This window comes from Ursus arctos, unplaced genomic scaffold, assembly GCF_023065955.2.
Source record: "Ursus arctos isolate Adak ecotype North America unplaced genomic scaffold, UrsArc2.0 scaffold_22, whole genome shotgun sequence".
Taxonomy (NCBI): domain Eukaryota; kingdom Metazoa; phylum Chordata; class Mammalia; order Carnivora; family Ursidae; genus Ursus; species Ursus arctos.
Genome location: NW_026622897.1, coordinates 62,218,765 through 62,242,568, shown reverse-complemented (window position 1 = coordinate 62,242,568; position 23,804 = coordinate 62,218,765). Strand labels below are relative to the sequence as shown.

Below are 23,804 nucleotides of genomic sequence, written 5' to 3'. Positions count from 1 at the left end.
AAAGAGACAGACAGACGGTAGAGGAACCTGTTGCTTACACTGACCTCAGAGACATACAAACTAACGGTACTGTAGGGTCATATTTGGGTCCTTCCTGATTCAAACAAACTGTGACAGAACAAAAACAAAAAATGAAGAAAAACGTTCAACATTTATAAGATAATTAAAAACTCAAACACTGACTAGATATTTGATATTAAAGAATTTTTAATTTTTTTAAACAGTGGATTTGCAAAAAATCTGCATGAAATAATTTCTTATTGGCAATATAGTCAATGAATCAATGACCCAAAAATGTTTATTGGTACAAGAAACAATGGGAATTATCTTTTTCTTAGGCTCCTCTCAAGCATTTCCAGGCACTACTAAGTGGTGCCAGTAATCAGAACTGACAGTTGAAATGTGTTGATAATGCTCATACCCCTTTGTTTGTAATAGCAGAGAGTTGAGAACAATACAAATGTCCATCAGCAGGAACAAGGAAATGCTATATGTTCATGTGATGGAATTTCATACAGTAAATTATGCAGTAATTAAGAAACTAGATTCTGTAGCTAACCTACCTGAGTTTGAGTCCAACTCTAGTTCCACCACTTCCTGGCAGTTTTCTCTAGGACAAGTTACTTAACTTCTCTGTGCCTCAGGTCTTTTACCTTTAAAACAGGAGTAAATAATAGTACTTACCTCAGGGATCACAAGGTTGCATAGGACTAAGTACGTTGATAAATATACATAGTGAAAGCTCAGTTTGGTTAGTTTTAATAATTATTATTATTTATTATTATTACCTGAATAAGTCTAGCATCATAATATGTCAAAAGCCAAGTTCCAGAAGAAAACACAATGTGGTATCATTTATGTAAAGTTTAAAAACCTGCAGAAAGTGGGGGAGGGAGGAAATTTGAGTCCTATCTTGTATTTTTAAGAATGCCAAACCCAGGGGGACACCTGGGCAGCTCCACCAGTTGGGCAACTGACTCTTGGTTTTGGCCCAGGTCATGGTCTCAGGGACACTGGATCAAGCCGCTGGTCCTTTCAGGGCTCCAGGCTCCACACTCACGGGGAGTCTGCTTTCCCTCTCCGTCTGCCCCTCCCCCTACTCACTCACTCACTCTCGCTCTCTCTAAAATAAATAAAATCTTTAAAAATAAATAAAATCTTTAAAAAAAAAAAAACAGGCAGAGGACTTGACAACAAGCTTGTATTTGATTCTGCTAATTTTTGGACCACAAAGGAAAAAAATTGATTTGTCATCTGATCTCTTAATATTTACTAAACAACTTAATACAAAGAATCCTTAGAAGGATGCGTAGTTTAAGGACTTCAACCCTGTCGTTCCAGCTGCTGAAATTGGCACATCAAATGACTGCTGGGCAGTGCTGGTAAACGATATACTACGTGTGCAGGAATTGTGTGCCTGGGTTTTCTAAATAACCCAGGAGAAGGTTAGACCATTACGAATTTGAGCTTACTTTCATTGTTCAGTCTTAAGAGTATCAGGTAGTAGAACAGAAAAAACTATAGTAGATGCGCACAGTCACCTTTTTTTTTTTTAACTATTTGGGTTATTTGCCATACTGTAAATTCCGCTGACTAACGCACACAGAATCCTATATACTCCTTGCTTGCAGGCCACTTTCTTTCTGCTCCTTTTGAGTTGTATGTTTACAAAGAGTTTGTTATGTTTTGTCTCAGTTAATTACATAGTTAAATATTACATAAAGCAATGAAATATAAGTTGTACACTTTGAGAAGTATCACCAATAAGGGATAAAATGAAACCTGCAATATAATCCTGTATATTCTTTGTGGACATATACAGGTATAAAAGCCATATAAATGGGAATGAAAAATACCTAATTCAGGATCATTGTTACCTCTGGATTCGGAGGCAAATGGGATCAAGAGAGGTACATGGTGGGCTTCAATCAAATCTATAATGTTGAATGTCCTTTGTTTAAAAAAAATACATGAAGCAAGTATGTTTAAAGTTTGATTAAGATTTGATAAATACAGGTTTTTGATTCACATTTTTCTTATTCCTGTCTTCCTTTTGTTTGTCTCTCAAGACTAAGCACTTGGGGTTTGGGGCAAGAAAGGCAAACCATAAGACAGACTCTTAACTACAGAGAACAAATAGGATTGCTGGAGGAAGGTGGGAGGTGCTGGGTGGGTTAAATGGGTGATGGGTATTAAGGAGGACATTTGTGGTGAGCACTGGGTGTTATATGTAAGTGATAAATCACTAAATTCTACTTCTGAAACTAATATGACACTCTATGTTAACTAACTGGAATTTAAATAAAAATTAAAACAAAAAAATATTCAAATTCTTTAAGTGACTTAATATCTGGACTTGGTCAGGCACCGTCCCCAAACTGTGCAAAGAGGTGCACTTGTATTCTAGTATCCAGAGCTGGATAGGAAATACCAGCAACTTAAACAGTGAATCTTTATTGTGCATTATTCTTTAAGACCATTACATATTTATGGAATCGGTCCTACCAGCTGACTTTTTTCCCTGAAATCTGGTTTCCCTCTGAGCTCCCTAATTGGGGCCTTGGGCCTGGAGAACAAACATGTCTAGCCAGACAGACCTTAGACAGGCCCCTCATACTGATATCTTAACCTTTCCCTTGACCAACTCATCTCTGAGATGATTCGTGTCCATTCATTTGGGTTTGAATCTGGCCTGCTGATTGGTGAGCCTCATGAAGTTATTCTGCATATCCTGTCTCATGCTGAGGTTGCCTTTGAATGCTTTGTGGAAAATGAATAGCATTGCTTCATCTAGTACCATCAGGGCTATTTTTTTCTAGGTAAGGAAGGCAGTCAACATATTTTTTAACATCTTGTAAAATTGCATGCCAAAATATCACTTGTTTCTTTAGGTAAGAATCATAAGAATTATTAGGAAGTGTAAAATAAATAGTGTTGCCAAAACTGGAGGGAAAGAAAGAAATGTCATTTGACAACAGCATTCCCTACCACCACCACCACCACCACCCTTTGACCTTCATCGGGGACTGAGTCTCATCTTTGTGCAAAACAAAAGGTCATGAAGTTGGCATATGGGCCAGTTTGAGAAACCATTTTAGGAAAGTTTTTTCTTCAAACCAAAGAAGTGATTAGAATCAGGAGATAGTTTTATAGACAGGTGCTTATTTTCTTTGTGTACAACTAATACTACTAGCATAGGATATGGAGAATTGGAAACCCTGAACAGTCTCATCACATCTTTCTATAGATAATTATAATATATTTCTTTTGTGGAATATCTTTATTTTTATATCTTACAGAAATGATGTTGAATAATAGAAAACCTATTTCTATTCCTTTCTCTTCTACCCATCTTGCTATATGACCTTGGGTAAATCCATTTTCTTCGTAGGGTCTCCCAAATATACAGTGAAGACATGCAGTATTCACCTTACCACCTACTTTCAAGACCAGCCAGACCCCTAAGCTCCATTGTTGTAACTCCCATCTAAGCCCTGATGGCATGTAGGCGGAATAAGGTGCCCTCTGCTGGTTGTAGGAACACACTGCCCATCAGTGCAGTGGACAGGCCCATCCCAACAGTGAGGGACACAGTGTCCCTTGCTTGCGGTTGGAAGACATAGCAGGAAACCACAAAAATGGGAGGTGGATTTCATGTTTTGAAAAATAATTATATTTGAAGTATTTGGAAGTTAATGATTTCTTATGCATATATCAGATCCCATAACCATGACCGACTGCCTTATCACAAAAAAGCATTTATCCTGTAGTCACTTTTCCCCCTGCTACAGTTTCTCTCTTGGTAAACACATTGTGGGTTCTGACCGTTTGAGCCACTGTCATTGTTTTACACCATCTTTCTGCCTTGGAACATATATAGTCCACTTTTTTGGGAAGATTTAGGGGAGTTTTTGCATATTCATTTTTAGTTTGTCAAAAAATAAGATAATAATTGATAAGCGCCAAGGAAAGTGAATATGCAACATCAGTAAGAAAAATGCTGAAAAAGAAAGGCAGGCCTTCATTATACTCTCAAACGTGTGCAGCTCTGTCAGTTTGTAATAAGAGGTCTGTGATTAATAATAGCTTTTTTGGTGTGTTGATGATCCTAAAAGTACTTTATGTGAGAAACTGATAAGGATTTGTTAAAAACTCTGGTTTTCTGAACCCATCTATATTAATTTCAGAACTCCCAAAATTTTAAGAGCTGCTATTTATTACATCACATTTGTAAGAAATAGTGCTGCCTCTGACTATACTTACAGGAAAGGCAACTGAGAATTATGCTTTTGTCTTGTTTGAATTTCATGCCTTTAAAATCCCTTTCAAAATAGGTCTGTGCACTGCTACTAAGATCACTGGTAGTCCTTAGATTTCTGCAGAGCAAACAAACAAACAAACACAAAAAACCCATGCAACCTACATCCCAAGTATCTACAAGCAGAGTATTGGAGGAACATGTGATTCACTTTGTGGCTTCTGCTTACGTACTCACAGAACCACAGTTTGTGTATGATTTCCCACTGGTAGATAGGAACTGTATTTTAAACGAGTCTATAGGCATTATGAAGGTCTCATCAGTGATCCTCATGCAGCTTACCCTTGGGGAGCTCCTGATTTTTGTTTCACTGTCAGTCCCAACTTACAGCCACCTGATAGGAGTTACAGTCAGTCACCTCAGCAGCAATACGTAGTCCTGTCTTAAAAGGGATTTACACATGGGATGCAGAAATACACAGACCCTCATAGGCAAAATCATAGCCATCCCACTTACACAGAAGTACTACATTTCATGGTATGTGTGGCGCCTATTTTCAGTTCTAGGTTTAGTCTGCTCTAGACCAAAGAGGAAATTAGCATGTATTGAGGCTACCGTTTTTACCAAGTATCTTATTCATCTGTTATGCATCCCTAAGAAATGAACTTTTGCTATGTAACTGTTACATATGTAACCTTAATAGTAATCTTCAGTGTCGATATTCCGAGAGAAGTCAGTTTAATCACTTCTCAGCCTTCTGGCTAAGATCAAGTGGAGAGAAGTCGGTTTATTAAATTGCTTTAAAAGAAGACATATCAGAAAATTTAGTTCTACTCAATTACAAAAAAATAAGATGGACAAAAAAATTGTCTATTGAGAATGTTACCTGCTGTTTGCTGAGAAATGATGCATTAAGAAAGTTTTTGAAACATCTTTAACCTTTAGAAATGAAAGCAAGAGCTGTGGAAAGATGGTTTAAATCATTAACTGAAACTTGACAATATGAATCATATGTAAAAGTAAAAATACAATGTTAATTAAAATCATATCAAATCTTCAAGGCAGAATATTACTTTGGGACACAAAATCCTAAGATGCAGGAAAAAACAGACAGCAGTGCTAATTATTTTATGATGTTCTTTTACAAGACAATTTGGTATAGAAAAAAGAGCAGGGGCTTTGGAGCCAAACAAACTTTGGGCTTAAAAACCAGTTTTACTACTTATGTAACTTGTTATCTGACTTTAGGCAATCACTTAAACCTCCCTGAACTTCAGTTTCCTCTTCTTTAAATTGGCAATAATAATGTGCATCTTATCTTTAGTATTAAATGAGATAGGTAAATATTTATGAAGTGCCCCAAAAGCTTGCAGAGTTAGTTTTCCTTCTCTCTATTGTAAATCACAGAGTGAGGTTTACTCTTACTTTGAAGCCCAGCAGGAAGTCCTGGAAAGGGAGATTTGGTTTGAGATTTCCCTTCCATGACCAGACTTGGTTACCAGAAAATGCCCTTGAAGCCCAGGGCAGTCTGCTAGGGAGTATGTGAGGCAGACAGCAGCCTTGCTGGGGATGTAAAGGGATAGGGTAGGGAGGGTGTGATGCTTCTTGAGTCTCAAATGCATGATATGCCCTCATTCTGTGTGTAAGGCCAAGCTGTAGGCTCACTCACATTTCAGTTAGTGCCCCCAAAAATGTACTGTAGAAAAAATTTTAAATTCTCTGAAGTTTTATGTTTAGGTTGTGCTGGATTTCATTTACATATCCCGATTGTAGTAAGAGCTACCAGCCCTACAGTGTGCACAGTACGGTGCCAGGTACTGTTCATACATTCTCTAATTCATATGATAACATTGATTTCTAGCTGTTCTTAAATGTCCATTAAGTGACTGAGACCCTAGAGGATTTGATAGCAAGCCCAAAGTCGCCAGTTAAAAATGAGTAAGTTTTTGATTGCTAAGCTTGTACTGCCGTAAGATATTATTTAGATAAGCTCTTTGATGATATTTGTGGTTAACCATGACCCCTGTAATTTTCTGAATTGTCATGACTCTTTTAGCCCTGTGGTGATGTGTACTGTGTGTTTTCACAGAAACTGGCCCCTGGAGTCAGCCAGTTTGCTTACACCTGTGTTCAGGACCACCCCATTTGGACGAATCAGCAATTTTGGGAGACAACCTTCTACAATGCAGTGCAGGAACAGGTGCGCTCCCTGTATCTCTCAGCCCAGGAAGACAATCATGCCCCATATTTCAAGCAAAAGGTAAGAGAAGAAAGATACTAGTCTGAGACTAGCATCCTGGCTTCAAGGAAAACTTATTCAGGTATTCCCAGGACAAAAGGAAATCTAGCCGCTTTCTTCTAGTGTATTTGAGGTTCATCTTAGGGAGTCCTGTGGTGAGCATCTTTCTTCTCTTGATTTCTGATACTATATTTTTCCATAATAACTTCTTAATATAGTTCTTTAGCAGTGGAATTGTTTTACTACATGTTAATAAATAGTAATTCTTTGGAAACAATTATAGGAAGTTGAACAGAAAAAAGAAAATGAAAATACCTGAGCAGATGTCTTTGTGTAATTAACTTTTTGAAGAAATGTCAAATTAAAGTTAAATGACTCTAATAAAAAGCTTTTGCACAGCAGAGGAAACAGTTGACAAAACCAAAAGACAACCTATGGAATGGGAGAAGATACTTGCAAATGTCTAATCAGATGGAGGGCTAGTATCTAAAATCTATAAAGAACTTAAAAAACTCAACACCAACAAACAAATAATCCAATCAAGAAATGGGCAGAAACATGAACAGACATTTCTCCAAAGAAGACATCCAAATGGCCAACAGACACATGAAAAAATGCTCAACATCACTCAGCATCAGGGAAATACAAATCAAAAGGACAATGAGATACCACCTCACACCAGTCAGAATGGTTAAAATTAACAAGTCAGGAAATGACATGTTGGTGACAATGTGGAGAAAGGGGAACTGCTGGTGGGAATGCAAGCTGGTACAACCACTCTGGAAACCAGTATGGAGGTTCCTCAAAAAGTTAAAATAGAGCTACCCTATGACCCAGCAATTGCACTACTAGGTATTTACCCAAAGGATACAAACATACTGATCCAAAGGGGCACCTGCACCCCAGTGTTTATAGCAGTAGTGTCCACAAATATGGAAAGAGCCCAGATGTCCATCAACAGATGAATGGATAAAGAAGACATGATATATATACACAATAGAATATTACTTAGCCATCAAAAAAATGAAATCTTTACCATTTGTAATGACTTGGATGGAACTAGAGGGTATATGCTAAGCAAAATAAGTCAATCACAGAAAGACAGTTATCATATGTTTTCACTCATCTGTGGAATTTAAGAAACAAGACAGAGTATCATAGGGGAAGGGAGGGAAAAATAAAAAAGATGAAATGAGAGAGACAAACCATAAGAGACTCTTAACTACAGGAAACAAACTGAGTGTTGCTGGAGGGAAGGAGGGTGGGGAAATGGAGTAATTGGGTGATGGGCATTAATGAGGGCACTTTATATAATGAGCTCTGGTGTTATATACAACTGATGAATCACTAAACTCTACCTCTGAAACTAATAATATACCATATGTTAATTAATTGAATTTATATAAAATAAACAAAAAAATGACGCTGAAATAAATATAAAATTCAATAGTTCTTGAAAGTATGTCAGCAATAAATCTAGTTCTCCTTTTAGGAATATTCTATATGTTTCCATCTATTTTTTCACCATAAATTATACTTGAGAAAAATATCAAGAAAATATTTTAAGGTAAGAAAATTGCAGGACGCCTGGGTGACTCAGTCAGTGAAGCGTCTTACATCTCCATTTTAAATTGACGTTACATTATGTGAGATAAATGAATTTAGATTTCTAACAGGAACTATATAGTACTATTCAAATATTGCTGTGTCTCATGTAATTTTAAACATTGTCTATTCTTGAGTATGATAAAAATAAAAACTTTAATAAAGAATAGCACTATCTAACATATATCTCATATTCCATATTATTATATACTGTTAGTGTGAATTGTTTACTTAATTTAACGTAAAACTCAGATTTTTCTTTCAAAACACCAAATACACTTGGGTAAAGGGTAATTTTAACGGATGCAAATTAGTTTGAGGTCATGTTCCAGAAATATTTGGGCTGTTGTGGTGCTTTTGATAGTTTTTTTAAGCCAATATAAAGCTCACATTGGTATATCTCAAAAGCATTTGTAGAGCAAACACGTGTCACTGCTTCTGTGTCCTTCCTTCTAAAGAAGTCTCTCTATGATACCTAGATTAGATACCAGTGAGACTAGATATACTAGCTTTTTTTTTTAACTTTTAAGCCTACTAGGAAGCTCCTCTTTAAAATCCTATTGTCAGACTCAAAAAAAAAAAAAAAAGAGTTTGAGCAGATGGCAGCTGAGTAGGGAGATCATAGGCTTGCCTTCTCCCACAAGTACAGCTGGTAACTGTCCAGTCACCCTAAATACCCCAGAAATCAGTCTGAGGACTGGCAAAACAAACTCCACAACTGAAGGTAGAGAAAAGGCCACATCAAAGAAGGTAGGAAGTGCAGAGATGCAGCTTGAGAGAGAAACAGTTCATGGCCACGGCAGTAGGGAGGGAGCCACAGTTGCAAAGGAGAGGGAGAGACAAACTAGCACACAGGGGAGCGCACGGGGAAAACAAATGCCCACAGCAATCGGCTTAGAACGGAAGGGGGCCCAGATTTCATGAGTTCTTGCAACCAGTAGGGCTTAAAACCTGGAGTTTTAAAGGTCAGTGGGCTTCAATAGCCAAACTATGGAAGGAGCCCAGATGTCCATCAACAGATGAATGGATAAAGAAGATGTGGAGTGTGCGTGTATGTATATATACACACAATGGAATATTACACAGCCATCAGAAAATGAAATCTTGCCACTTGCAACGATGTGGATGGAACTAGAGGGTATTATGCTAAATGAATTAACTCAGTCAGAGAAAGACAATTATCATACGATCTCACTCCTATGTGGCATTTAAGAAACAAAACAGGATCCTAGGGGCAGAGAGAAAAAAATAAAACAAGACAAAATCAGAGAGGGAGACAAACCATAAGAGACTCTTAACCACAGGAAACAAACTGAAGGTTGCTGGAGGGGAGAGGGTGGGAGGGTGGGGTAACTGGGTGATGGACATAAGGAGGGCACGTGATGTAATGAGCACTGAGTGTTATATAAGACTGATGAATCACTGACCTGTACCTCTGAAACCAATAATACATTATATGTTAATTGAATTTAAATAAAAATAGATAAATTTTTAAAATATGCACAAAAATAAAATTATTGGCCAAATAAATATAAATAAAATTAAGAACTGATAAAAAAATAAAATAAACTCCCATTGTTATAACCTATGTCCTGATAATATTTGACTCCCACATTTACAAGGAATTCTAGCTCTGTTTTTTGTGACTTTCATCATTCTGTCTCCTCCCAAAGAGCAGAAGAGACGAAACATATCAGAATATTAGTAAATGCTACTGGACAGTCATTCCTTTATACATATTTCACGTCAACAATTTGTTATAACTGGCACTTTGAAAGGGACGGGGCCACAGAGAGGAATCAATGCAATGAAATGTCAGCAGTGAGAAGTGTAGCCATCTGTGCTTTGCTGCTGCTCTCTTGGGTTTATCACATTGTTCTGCTCAAGACCGGCTGGAGCTGGCAGAAAAAACAGAGTTGATTTTGTTTTGTGGTTGCTTTTGTTGTTATAATTTATTTATATGTTTTCTTTTTTTGGTGACATAGATATTTAATAGATGGATAATTGAAACATGTTCCATGTTTTTTGAAGCTCGTGTCATGGATTTGCATTGTTTTCTTCATTTTTGTAGGATAAGCGTCCAGATGACCAGTACCAGGAGAAGACAGCGATGGACCTGGCGGCGGGGCAGCTGCGCCTCTGGCCTTCTCTGAGCAAAGCAGCTCAACAGGAGCTGGTGCAACGTGAGGAAAGCACTGTCTTCAGTCAGGCCATTCATTTTGCAAACCTCATGGTCAACCTGCTAGTTCCACTGGATACAAGTAAAAACAAGCTCCTAAGAGCATCAGCGCCGGGCGACTGGGAGAGCGGAAGCAACAGCATTGTCACAAACAGGTACCAAGATGTGCACATCCAGAGACCCGCCTATTCTTGGCTTAGCAGACAAAATAAAGTATTTGGGGCAAATACTGCTGTACGTATTTCAAAATTTTAAGCATTATCCTTACCTTCAGACTTGCTCAGCTCTTCTTTTCAACTCTGCTACATCAGAAGACCTTCACTTCATCTCACTGTTCGTAACCACCTCCCACAGTCTCTTTTCTTTCATGACCCAATTTTTCAACTGTCTCACCCACCACTGACCAAGCCTTTCAGTTACTTTCTGCCATAACAATTTACAGAAAGCACTCTGGAAAATTACTATTGAACTTCTTGCCAAAGTTATTATTTGTTTCTCGGCCCTCCTTTTTTCAGTGTATCCATTGCATTTTTCTGTAATTGTGTCTTCAACCATGCCTTGCTCCCAACCCGACATTGACTTCCAGTACCACTGAGAATAAACCCATGGACTAAAAGACCTAACAGAATTTGGCTCTTGACGACTGCTCTGACTTTATTTCCTGTCATTCTTCTGTCAAGAAAACTGGTCTCCCTGCTAATAATGCTAATCCTCATACACTCTAAGCATGACACTGTCTCGGGGTCTTTGTATTTGTTCCCACAATCTGGAATACTCTCCCTGAAATAGTCACAAGAACGCTCCCTCACTTCATCTAATTCTCTGCTCAAATGCCATCTACCTAGAGAGGGCTTCCCGACTTTATGTTAAGTAGCACAGACATCACTCTTTCTCCTACCTTGCATTTTTTTTTCTTTCATGACACTTTCTACAACTTGATTTATTTTCATTTATTTGCCTATTGTATGCCTCATTCATTGCTGTACCTACAGGTCTTTGCGTGCAGTACATGCTCAATAAATATTTGGTTGACCGTGTGATCAAATGAATGAATACATGGACTGCTTACCCAACAGTAGTGACGTTCTGCTGTTGTAGTGACGGTCTTCCATGACGCTCTGACATGCTGGTAGTTCTTCTAACTCTTGTAAATCCTCCTCAGACTCTTTCAGGCAGCTTCTCTTCTCTCCCATTCTCAATCCCTCTTCCACGCTCTTTGTACTTTCTTAGAAACTTATCCACAAGCCCACATCTCTGACCCCAACCTCCCAATTTCCCTATCCCAGGTACTTCATATTTGTCAAGAACACCTGAGAGCTTCTAGTCCTTCAGGCTAGACAACTTTTTTTGTTTTGAAGTCATCCTTTTACACCATGCAGTCAACTGAACGGGCCTCTTATTTCTTCCTACAGAGTTATTTTATGTGAACAATATAGCCTAGGCCTTCATCACTTCAAACTATAGGTGACCATGCTCCTTGAAACCTACCTAGTGAGTGGCTGAGGCATTCAGGTTCTTTAATGCTTTGGGATGATGCGAGGCCATGTTCACTGTTCAGCTTTACCTTAAAACTGTTTCAGCTAACGTGGTTGGATTTGGAGGAGAGAGAACTAAGTAGGTTGGAACAGACAAATGAGTCTTTTCCATGATTAGCAGTGTAAAAGAAGGCATAGGAGACAGGAGTATTTGTTGAACAGTGGGACTGAATGAGCAGCAAGGACAGGGATTGAGCTTTCACATCCACTGTTTCAAATTCATTCCCTTCTGTTGCATGATTTTATCACCTACAGAAGATGGATGGCTTCAAAGTGACTAAAAGTGTTGTGGTTCACTCAAAGAGACAACTATTGGCAACAGAAAGGTTCACAGGACAGTTTGGTTCTTCCATTTGGAAAAATATCTATTTTCTGGGAAAAGTTATTTTACTTTGCCTACCAGAGAATAGGTCTCCCAGTTGTCAAAGGCCAAAGATAGCAATATTACTTTGTCTGGCTCTATGTGGTAATTAACTTGAGAGAACAGGTTTTTGGTTTTTTTTAGAAGGTTCAAGTATCAGATAATAAATGAAAGAGTCTATTTTTGCTTTAGTTTCTGTGGTTCCTGAGTTCCTTTTTAGGAGAATGACAGAAGTGTTTCTTACAAAAACAAATCTGGGTCCAAAGGACAATACCCGACAGTAGCTTTCAAATATAGGCAAGTAGGATATCATAATGTGGACAAATTTAAACTTTATCAAAACTGACTGTGATATGGGGGCCTGGGTGGCGCAGTCGTTAAGCATCTGCCTTTGGCTCAGGGCGTGATCCCAGGGTCCTGGGATCGAGCCCCACGTCAGGCTCGTCCACTGGGAGCCTGCTTCTTCCTCTCCCACTCCCCCTGCTTGTGTTCCCTCTCTCGCTGGCTGTCTCTATCTCTGTCGAATAAATAAATAAAATCTTAAAAAAAAAAACTGTGATAGAATAGTTATTTGTTACATTTGAGTACTGACCATGATTTCTTTCCTTGATTTTCTCAGTATTGCAGGAAGTGTAGCTGAGAGCTATGATACAGAAAGTGGGTTTGAAGATTCAGAGAATAATGATGTCGCCAATTCTGTTGTGCGATTCATTACCCGATTTATTGACAAGGTTTGCACAGAAAGTGGAGTTACCCAGGATCACATCAAGAGCCTTCATTGCATGATACCAGGTAATCAATTTATAGATATTAGAGAACAAGAATATTGGAGATAATTGAGTAAGAATTGTTTTTAGGGGTCTATTTTTTTTCAGCATAACACTTATAATACTTGTCTTCCATGTAGTTTAGTCATGCTGTTTATTTATGTTCTGATTAATTTTCTAATATTTCTAAATTATGGTAAAATCTATATAACATAAAATTTGCCACTTTAAACTATTTTAAGTGTAAAATTCACTGATGGTAATCACATTTACAGTGTTCTGGAATCATCACCACTATCTATTACCAAAAACTTTTTCATCACTGAAACACACACTCTGTACCCATTAAGCAGTAACTCCCCATTCTCCATCTCTGTAGCCCCTGGTAGGCTCTATATCTCTATGAATTTGCCTGTTCTAGATATTGCATCTAAGTTAAATCGTATAATATTTCTCCTTTTGTGTCTGGCTTCTTTCACTTAGCGTAATGTTTTCAAGGTTCTTTCATGTTGTAGCAGGTATCAAAATGCCATTCCTTTTTATGGCCGAATACTATTCCATTGTATGGATATACCACGTTTTGTTTATCCATTCATCTACTGATGGACATCTGGGTTGTTTCTGCCTTCTGGCTACTATGAATATTCACATATAAGTATTTGTTTGAGTCCTTATTTTTGATCTTTTGGGCATATACCTAGGAGTGGAATTGCTGCGTCATATGGTAATTCTGTGTTTAACTTTTTAAGGAACCACCAAACTGTGATTAGTTTTTAATTCTAAAATATTCAGAATTTGTATTAATTCTGCGTGTTTTGTGCTCTTTTATTTTGAATACTCTGACTTATCCTAGGAATTGTAGCTATGCACATTGAGACCCTAGAAGCAGTACATCGAGAGAGTAGAAGACTCCCGCCTATACAGAAGGTAATTATTCCAGACTACATGCTTTCAGGGTATAACATCTCTTCTTAACAACAGCAACAATAGACTTTTGTGTCCCAGAAAGTACCTTCTCCTAACCTTTTACAGAGACTCCAGTTTAATGATACATTAAACTTTCAGTGTGTCGTGTAGCTCCTCACAAAGCAGATACTGAAGTAGAATAGTAGATTCAACAAGGAACAGTAATAGCCTCTTGTTGAGTCTATTTTTATGGGCAGGGCATAAATTATGAACATTCTAACTCTCAAACCCAAGCCAAGATTTTATGCCCTGCCTACTTCCAGAAAAAAAGGACTTAAGGCAGTTACCGTAAAAATACCAGGTTCTGGAATCTGTTTACATTATAAGCATACATCACAAGCATCTGGAAATCTGGGAAGTCTATTAAAAATTGAGTGTCCCGAACCCCACCCCAGCCTCCTGAATTGGAGTTCCCTGAGACTTGGTCTGGGAATCTATACTTTTGAGTACAAGCCTCCCAGATGATTATTTTGCAGCTAGTCTGGCACCAGTCTGTGGACTAGGGTCAGGATGCTCTTACCTATATACCAGAATTACTAAAAATAAATTCAAAGGAAAAATCAGAAGCCAGATGGATAGGAAAGATATTTCTATGAGAAGTCTGAGACACGATGATCATTACAAGTTCAGCTTTACATTGAGCTCTGAGCTTCCTAGAGCCAACAAAAAGAATAGTACTGGGGAAAATTAGCGTATTAGATCTTCAGAAGAGTTTTTGGTTTTTTTCCCTAGCACTGATATCTTCAGAGGAGTGTATCATGTGTTAATTAACAATAAATGTTCATTATTTGGCCATTTATTGTGTTAATCTTCAATAAAGGCCAAGAAGGGCAGATCCTTTTAAAGATGCATCTATTTTTCTAAGTATTTGTTTTTTAAGTTTACAGAAGTAACAATGCTTTTTGTATAAAATTGACTATTAAAAATACACATTATACAAAATGAAAGTCCTCCATGGTCTTTCCAACCCCACCTCACCTCTGCCCTTAACTATGATAGGACCACCTTTAACAGTTTGGTCCATATTCTCACAATTTTTCCTTTTTCCAAAAAGAGGGAATTATAGCATACATACTGGTTACAGCTTGCTTTTTTTACCTACCAATGTATCCTTGGTATCTTTCTATGCTAGATCTAGGTCATTTTTTAATGGTTGCAAAATGTTCCACTGAATAGATATTTTAAACATCTTAGTAATTTCCAATGACTTTACTGCTAATAAGCAAGGAATTTTTTCACATTTGGATGCAAAAACATAATTTCTGCCTCTTCCCAAATCTGTTTTCTCATTTTGGCTACCTAAGCAGTCTGACTCAGGTTTTTTAGATCTGCAACTGAAAAGATAACTTTGGTCTAAGTGTTGGAAACCCCACAAGATTTGTGTTTAAAATACTTTCTCTGTTGTTAGCCCAAGATTCTTAGGCCTGCTCTGCTGCCAGGAGAAGAAATCATTTGTGAAGGTCTTCGAGTCCTGCTAGACCCTGATGGAAGAGAAGAAGCTACTGGAGGCCTTCTTGGAGGCCCTCAGCTCCTGCCAGCAGAAGGAGCCTTGTTCCTCACCACATATAGAATTCTTTTCAGGGGGACTCCCCATGATCAGCTAGGTATAACAGCTAATATGCCGTCAGAGTACAGCTATCCATGTGCTGCTTGAGGCTTTCATTCCATTTGTGTGCAGTCATTTGCAGATCATTTCAGATTCAAAGTAAGCCTTTTGTCACCAAGTATTTTTTAGAATCCTTTATCTGTCAAAGCTAATGATAATTTGGGGGCGCCTGGGTGGCTCAGTCGCTAAGCGTCTGCCTTCGGCCCAGGGCGTGATCCCAGGACGGAGCCCCACGTCAGGCTCCTCCGCTGGGAGCCTGCTTCTTCCTCTCCCACTCCCCCTGCTTGTGTTCCCTTTCTTGCTGGCTGTCTCTCTCTATCTCTGTCAAATACATAAATAAAATCTTTAAAAAAAAAAAAAAAAGCTAATGATAATTTGGATTTTAGAGTCCTACTTAAAGAACCAAAGGTATCTTCTGAACAGTCAGTCAAGGCTTCATTCACCAGAACAATCATAATTTCATGAGGCAATATATGGTGACTTAGGGATATTTATAATACATAGCTGCTAACAATGTCTCCTGCTCATTTGTCCCACCTTTCTGAGTCCTGTAGTTAACCGTAAGGCTCAGGTCTTCCAGACACGTGATCCCTTTTGTGGAAGGATGTACTAAGCATCACAGGGTTGTACAGCACTAACTCACCCCACTTGGCTCTCATCACACGTCAACTAACGCCATTTCCCTCTTGGCAGACAACTTCCATTCACTAAACTCCCTCGAATCTATTTCTGTTTTCTATTACTCTATGCTGTCTTCCATATTAGAAAGGAATAGCATGCCCTAGCAAGTTTGAATTATCTTTTTAAAATCACTATCATCTCCATCTAAACTCTTCTGGTTGATGGGAAAAGCATATAAGATTTGGACTAAAACTGTTGGTCTCCAAATAAGAAGCTCAGATTTCGATTGTTGTTGACCAATCTTGATATCTTAAGGAAAATTCCCTGACCTCTGAGTTTCAGTTTCCCCTTTTATAAAATTAGGGAATTGGGCTTGGTTGGTGATAATTCAGTGGTTTTCAACCTTGACTGCATATTTGAATTATCTGGGAAGCTTTAAAAACACCTACCCATCTGGGCCCAACCCTCACACAGTTGAATTAATACCTAGAATAGGATTCTAGGAATGGAAAGACCCAGGCATCTGTGCATTTTTAAGCCCCAGAAGTGATTATGATGCATAGTAAGGATTGAGAACCCCTGGGATAAATGGTCACTAAAGTTCCCTCCTCATCTGCAATTATTGATTCGGTAACATTTGATGAGATGTAATTTATGTGCTGCACATTTTGTTAGACAGTGGGCTTTAGGTGTATAAAATTTAGTATCTATAAAATCTCACAGTTGTCTAATTCCTTGCTTAGATAGAATCAAGATGGTTTGTCTTGTTCATAAAAGAGTACTTACCATATAATAACAAAAAGCATCATAAGATTCAATAAACAAAGTGAATCTGTAGGAATAGTTGTATTCATTTGAAAAAGAGTGAAAATGGAGCAAAATTTTTCAGCTCTCTCCTGTCATATCACCATGCATTAAATTATATTTGTATTTGAAAGCAAATGTAATTTTAAAAGAAACTAAATACGCAGTACTTACGGTTTCTTTTGTACTGTGACTTGTGAGTTCAGTGGCCACAAACACACATTCTGGGGATAAAAATATATGAGATACTTGGTCACTTAAGTTGTTTTAATTTATTTCTTTTTTTAAAAAGTCAAAACCATACTTAGTGTAAAGGCTTGTATTATTCTCTTGTTTCTTCCTGTCAGTTTTTGGGTTAATTTTGTATTTTAGGGAATATATTTTCGTCACTGAAAGCCTTCTTATTGCCTCTTTTATTTTATTTCTCTTTTTAAATTTCTAATTTAAAATATCTCCTTTAGTGACACATAGGAATCTGATAATTTTATATGTGTTATATAAGTATACGTTGTTTAGTACATCCTAGGACTTAAAGTCTACATACACCCTAATTTTGCTTAGTCTCTGGATATGAGCTCAACGTAAGAGGATGATCAGAGTTTTCCAGGTTAGGGGTTGACAGAACCAGGGAATGAGGAATTCTGGTGCTGGTAAGTGGATGTGTGTACGAGCTCTTGAGCCGAGTTCCGTTCCCCCCTCTGGCTGACCAGCCAACGTGCCTTGCCCATTGCCACTCCTGTTCTTTCACTTGCACCACTGCCTGAATTTCCCTCCTCTTTCCTGCTGCAAATCCAATCCTACGCTCTCTTCAAAGCTCACCTCCCCTCTCACTTCCTCCAGGAATCATTCTCAAGCCATCTAACATGCAAAAATCTTCTTTTCTGAAATATTTACAGCCCTGTTCGCTCAAACCTAGGAGCTAATGACATGTTATATTTGGCGTGTGACTCTCCTCTCCCAGGGGAAACTTTGAACTCTCTAAGAGAGGCTGTGTGCGTAAGTCTTTACAACCTCTAGTAGTTGGTAAATAATTATTTATATTTTTCCTTCTTTGCTTTAATATTTAAATTCCTAAAACTCTTCAGCCTAAGCTTAGCCGTGTATCTTCTGAAGGCACAAATACAGGGTACAACACCTTTTACCACGTATGGAAACACATTTTAAAAATCTTTTCTCTTTTGCTTTATACTTACATGAAATATCATGGATTCCTTAAGATTAAGAACCTTTAAGATTGCCTTAAACCAGGTGATCTTGTGTGGCACCCAGCAGGTCGGGGAGATAGAGAGAAGGAAGGCAGGCAGACTGTGCCGGTTCATTCACTCCAGGAAAGGATCAAGTCTCAGGAGTGAATTGCCATGCAATAAAATCAATGAATGCGATTCTAGAATCATGGCATTTTCTCTCACTGCATTCCTGGGCATTGTCCTCTCCTGTTAAATTTCTTTAGCAGAGGTTGATAAAATGAGAAGCACAGACTCTATAAATAAGCAGTAAAGTGCTGTTGCTGAGTCTGTGTCCTGTTTTCCTGTAGTTGGTGAGCAGACAGTTGTGCGGAGTTTTCCCATTGCCTCCATCACCAAGGAGAAGAAGATTACAATGCAGAACCAGCTACAGCAGAACATGCAAGAGGGACTACAGATTACATCAGCATCTTTTCAGGTATTAAGAAAGAGAGCCATTCCTCTACTACTATCTAAAAGTTTTCTGCAAATCCTGAGGCTACTTCCTGTGGTAATGGGGTCAGAAGTTAGAGGATGAGGAGGGTCAGAGGGTCTGAGAGGGTAAATCTTCAACTGAGTAAACCCCTGAATCATTCTGTATTTAATCCCTCACTTCCTGAACCCCTTGGCCAACTGAGTACCAACAGATTATCTGTCAATATTTAGTGATCTTAGGAATTCAGACGCATACAATTGACTCTTGTTCTCTGCCAAATCATACCTTTGTGTTTGATAAAGGCTTTAGATAGAAAGCAATTCTCTCGGCACCTGTTTCAGAAGGAAATGCCCTATGGCCCTTCTGTGGAAGAGATAAAACTCTAAGAATTATAGTCAGGGCTAAAGTGCTATTGGTACCAACTAAAGAACCTTTAATTAAGCAGAGGTTTTTCTAGGGGGCTTTAAGCGTATCAGAACTTGTGGAATTACTGATACAAAGCAGACACTGCTCGAGTGATCTTCCCTTAGTTTTTCCTTTTTACAGTTCTCAGTCTGTGATATTTTGTTCTTCCTGTTTTTATGCCTTGACTCTGACTTCTCAGATTTCTGAGGGCACCGGTTCTTGCCTCGTTCTTTCTAGCCAGGACGCCGTGGACCACCATGTGCTCATTGTGTGAAATGTGAGGCTGCTGATCTCTAGGCTCCAGACCTTCTCCCATCACCTGGGGTCAGGGGCCTCCTAGGGATCTCATCACTGTTCCACCTGCCAAAGGACTCTAAACTGGGATGTTGCCTGGCTATATCGGTTAGGATTCTAGTGAAACAGGCTTTTTCTTGCTAGATTTCTGTCTCTGGGTAAGAAGAGGCTTCCTTAGGCCAAATTCCCCTTGCCAGCAAACCATCTATGACAAGTAAACCTTTCCGAGCCTTTTTTTTTAATAAAAAATTATATTACATGACATCCAAGGTCCCCTCAACCTCTGGACTTCTGCCATTTAGTATTATTTTCTGTTATTTCAGTAACTTGGGGGAAATTGTCTGGAAATCCTTAAGTAACCCTTCTGATGTATTTCCTCTCTTTTGTTTCTAGTTGATTAAAGTAGCGTTTGATGAAGAAGTGAGTCCAGAAGTAGTAGAGATCTTTAAGAAACAGCTAATGAAGTTCCGTTATCCTCAGTCCATTTTCACCACCTTTGCTTTTGCTGCTGGACAAACTACCCCCCAAATAATTTTACCCAAACAGAAGGAAAAGAACACTTCCTTCCGGTAAGAAGACAGTCAAGTTTCTTTATTTCAGCCTTTTCATAGCTCCCTGTCAGGGGAAGTGACTTGTCCTCTGTGTCAGTATGTACGTGACTGCTCTTTTGTCTGCCATTCTGTCAAGCCCGTTGGACCTCACTCAGAACGTTATGGGACGGTAACACTGATGTATGGAACAAGCTTTAAAAACTAAATGCTACAAGACGTTTTGACCGTTGCTCATGATATAGTTGTAGAATGTGGAATTCCGCTCCCCCTTTTTCTCATATTGAACCCGTTCTAACTGCCTTTGAGCTGGCCCTGTAGTTTTCTTTGGTTTCCAGACCTAGGAGACAGTTTTACTTGGATCTAGAGGTCCAGCCTTTATTTTTTCTTTTCTATAACTTCTTGTTTTGGTACAGTCTCAGATTTGCAGAAAGGTCATAACATAGCACAAAGAATTCCTATATACCATTTATCCAGATTTCAGTTGTTTATGTTTTGCTCCATTTCTTTGTCATTCTCTCTCATATATATTTTTTTCTAAACCATTTGAGTGATATACATAACACCCCTTTACCCTTAAATATATCAGTACATATTTTCTAAGAACAAACCATGGTGTATAACCATGAAATTGAATTGCTAGAAAGCTTTTGTCCTACCCAGAGTCCTATTCAAATCGCTGGTGACCCTTTACAGCTACTTTCTTTTCCTGCCTGCTACAGGATCCACCCCAGGATCAGGCATTGCATTAGTGGTCAGGTTTCTTCGTAGGACCCCTTATTTTCTGATGAAAATTTTTAGTAATTTATATTGAAACTTTTACATTTTGGTTATTACAAAATAACAGTTGCTTAAAATTTATTTTCAATTAGTGATAAAATATAGGGCCAAAAGTTCAGTTCATTTATCATTAATCGCTTAGAATTTGGACATTTGCCAGTACAAATCACATATTAGGGAGTACTCTGAAGACTTTGGAGAAGAGCCCTTTTCTTTGCCTAAAAGTGGGGTAGGCTGGAGATTATAGAAGAGTTGAGGTTCCAGACAGTGTGTCATTACTAAATTGCATAGCTGACCACCTGTACCACTGTTACCTGGTAAGTGAAAGGGACCATGCGGATCCAGAAATGATACACTGAACCATGAGCAGCTTCCTAGGTATTTATAGCAGGGAGCCAAGTGTCTTGTCTTAGTGCCGTGGAGTCACAGAGGAGCTGTGACATCTATTATTCCAGCACTCTAGGGAAGATACGAAGCTTTGTATGGTGTTTTGTGTTTAGAATCTGTGAACTCTGGTAGGAAATACACACACACACACACACACACACACACATACACACACATGCAAAATCAACCTTTTTGTAACAAGCTTAATCTATCCAGCTGCAAGAGAGATATAGCAATTTTAAGATTTAAAGCACCTTAGAATTGTCTTGAGTGTGTAAAGGTTTACAGTGTCAGAGGCAGGACACCGCATATATACACTTAAACATGGCTAACCATAACTGTCATATGATCTCAAAGAAAAGCCTACGAGTTAGTAGGAAGAGTTTGAATTAGTAGAGAGGGGAGCAGATGGGCTTCCATGCAGGGGAACTTCTACCAGCATAGTTTGTGGGAGCTGGTGGAGACAGTGGCACGGATAACCAGAGTGTGTTAAGGGGCATGTTTGGCCAAAAAGCCAAACTGCGTTTAGATTTGGAATAAGTAGCTTATGTGCCACTCTAGGTTCTTGCACTTTTCGCCTACAACTGTCCTGATAACAAGAGTGTTGTACAGGAAGTCTACTGGTATATACAAAATGATACAAAGAAGGAGAGGCTTACTGGCAATCCTAGTAGCTGTGGGTATGGAAAAGAAACAAGTTGAGTTGTGTAGGTATCAAAAAATATAAATGGTGTCCTCATATTAAATTGATGGTCTCTTTGGTTTTATGACTTACAGCACCTTCTCAAAAACAATTGTGAAAGGTGCCAAAAGGGCAGGGAAAATGACAATTGGGCGGCAGTATTTATTGAAGAGGAGGACAGGGACAATTGTGGAAGAGAGAGTGAATCGTCCTGGATGGAATGAAGAAGATGATATATCAGGTATGTGAGAACTCCTTTTTCCTTCATGAATTGGTTTTATTCTTTCTTCTTATATGAGTAAGAATAAGAGACTCAGATGTAGTTGCCCTTACTTTGACTCACAAGAACCTAGATCTCATAAAAAGATTGGAGGCACTTACCAGCTTCTCAGAATTGGAAAGAAAATATTATTTTCCCAATATTCCATTGTTCAGATAAGATTTTGCTAAATTATACTTCTCTTTTACTAAGTCCACAGAGCTTGTTGGCCATTGTTACATGGGTGTCATCAAAGGGAGAAAGAAAGACACCCCAGTGCATGGGAAATTTAGGTAGAAAGTAATCCCCTGTACCTGATTGTTATGCAGTAAGAATAAGGAAACGAGAACACTGGATATTCAAAATTAAAGATTTGGGTGTGGGGTAAGAACATTGTGGGTACTCTGAATCAAAGTGAGGGACCAAAGATGAAGGAATTCTTAGATGGGAAGGGAAAAAATGCCTAGTAAATATTTAAAAGGACAGAATCTGAGAAGCTGAGATACCTCTTGGTTGGGAAAATAGAGGCAGGAAAGGTCACAAAATGTCCTATTGACTGTTTTCTGTTCCTTAACCCACTGTGGAGTATGTTTATGGAATTAGCACCAGGGAGAATCTGATCTAATGGGAGGCAGGGTGCCTTTGCCCCCTTTTCCTTTCAGGATCTTAGAGTCAATCACCGGTGACTATGACACTACTACTACTTCTAATAATAATAACAATAAGGACATTTTGAAGAAAAAGACCTCATGTTTAGAGAGATCACTGGCTAAAGGTGTCCATTTCAGTATGTGTACCTACGTACTCCGAGAGCAGTGAAAAGACCCACCATTGCATTACTGGAATGACCACTGGTTGGATCCCTGGCCTCCTTGCAGTCACATGGAAAGCCATAAAAACATTACCCATTGGTATTTGACTCTTCTAATTTTAAGTTTTTATGATTACACAGAAGAAAAACTATTATTCTATGATATTTATTCCACCAAAAGGCAAAATTATGTAATACTCTTTGCTCCTCTGAAAATAAAAAGCCAACACAAAACTGATACCTGGTAGTATATTTGCATTGTGAAGTTCCTGTGTTTGTACGGATAAGCTGTTTCGGGTTGTTTTTTTTTTTTTCTTTAAATGGAAGAGAGCCATAGCATTCCCTTTGACATCAGAACTTTGAGTACATATCCAAAAATTCTGAAACCTTAATTTGACTTCTCTCACTGTAGAAATAAATAAGAAAGTAAATTAGGACAGTTTTTAACATGGATTTTTTTTTTTTTTAAGTTAGAACATGCAGTACCAATTAGGAATGTTGGGGGTTTTCTTAAATCCTCCCTAAAATGCTTGATTATTGGGTAAATCCTTCCACAGCTAAAATCTTCAGGGATTCTGTAACCTGCGATTGCAAAATTATGAGGGAGTTTCCCATGTACACCACATCCTCTGAGAAAAATATTTTCCACAAAAAAGTGTAACTTCTTGATACCTCTCTAAGAAAGGTCTTTTCCCACGAGTGAACTTCTGCTTAATCTAGAAATTTCTAATAAAAGTTTATGTTCTGAAAAGTTAACTGAAGCCTGGATGATGAAGTTTGTATAATGATCATATTAAAGATTAATTTTACTGATGGGTTAGCCTCTGACAAAGTTTGAATGTTTGTTTTATAGAGTTCTAAATAGAAATAACTATACTTTGGCATTAATAAGCAAGCCTGAGTGAAACAGAAAAATATAGGTAATGAATTCAAAATTATATTATTTTTAGAAATTTTGAATTAATTTCCCTGGTTGTTTTTTTACATTTATCTATCTATTTGTTTGCTTATTTAAGTAATCTCTATACCCAGTGCGGG

At 38.2% G+C, this 23,804-nt stretch overlaps 1 protein-coding gene and 1 long non-coding RNA gene across 11 annotated transcripts in view; one reads left to right on the top strand and one right to left on the bottom strand.

Annotated features, from left to right (window-relative positions):
• Nucleotides 1-23,804, top strand: part of SBF2 (SET binding factor 2) — a 452,107-nt gene that overhangs the window by 381,167 nt on the left and 47,136 nt on the right. For 9 of the 10 annotated variants that reach the window (XM_057316868.1, XM_057316867.1, XM_026486069.4 and 6 more), the window contains 8 exons: nt 6,348-6,518; nt 10,174-10,436; nt 12,797-12,969; nt 13,798-13,871; nt 15,319-15,514; nt 18,476-18,603; nt 19,693-19,868; nt 21,792-21,937. In XM_057316868.1, coding sequence (XP_057172851.1) covers nt 6,348-6,518; nt 10,174-10,436; nt 12,797-12,969; nt 13,798-13,871; nt 15,319-15,514; nt 18,476-18,603; nt 19,693-19,868; nt 21,792-21,937 — 1,327 coding nt within the window. The remainder of the gene's footprint in view (nt 1-6,347; nt 6,519-10,173; nt 10,437-12,796; nt 12,970-13,797; nt 13,872-15,318; nt 15,515-18,475; nt 18,604-19,692; nt 19,869-21,791; nt 21,938-23,804) is intronic. The other variant, XM_048217056.2, reaches the window with a different exon arrangement.
• LOC130544579 (uncharacterized) lies at nt 566-23,205 on the bottom strand. The gene is made up of 3 exons (XR_008960980.1): nt 23,008-23,205; nt 17,116-17,165; nt 566-653 (listed from the first exon to the last, which is right to left on the bottom strand). It is a non-coding gene; the product is annotated as an uncharacterized LOC130544579 (long non-coding RNA).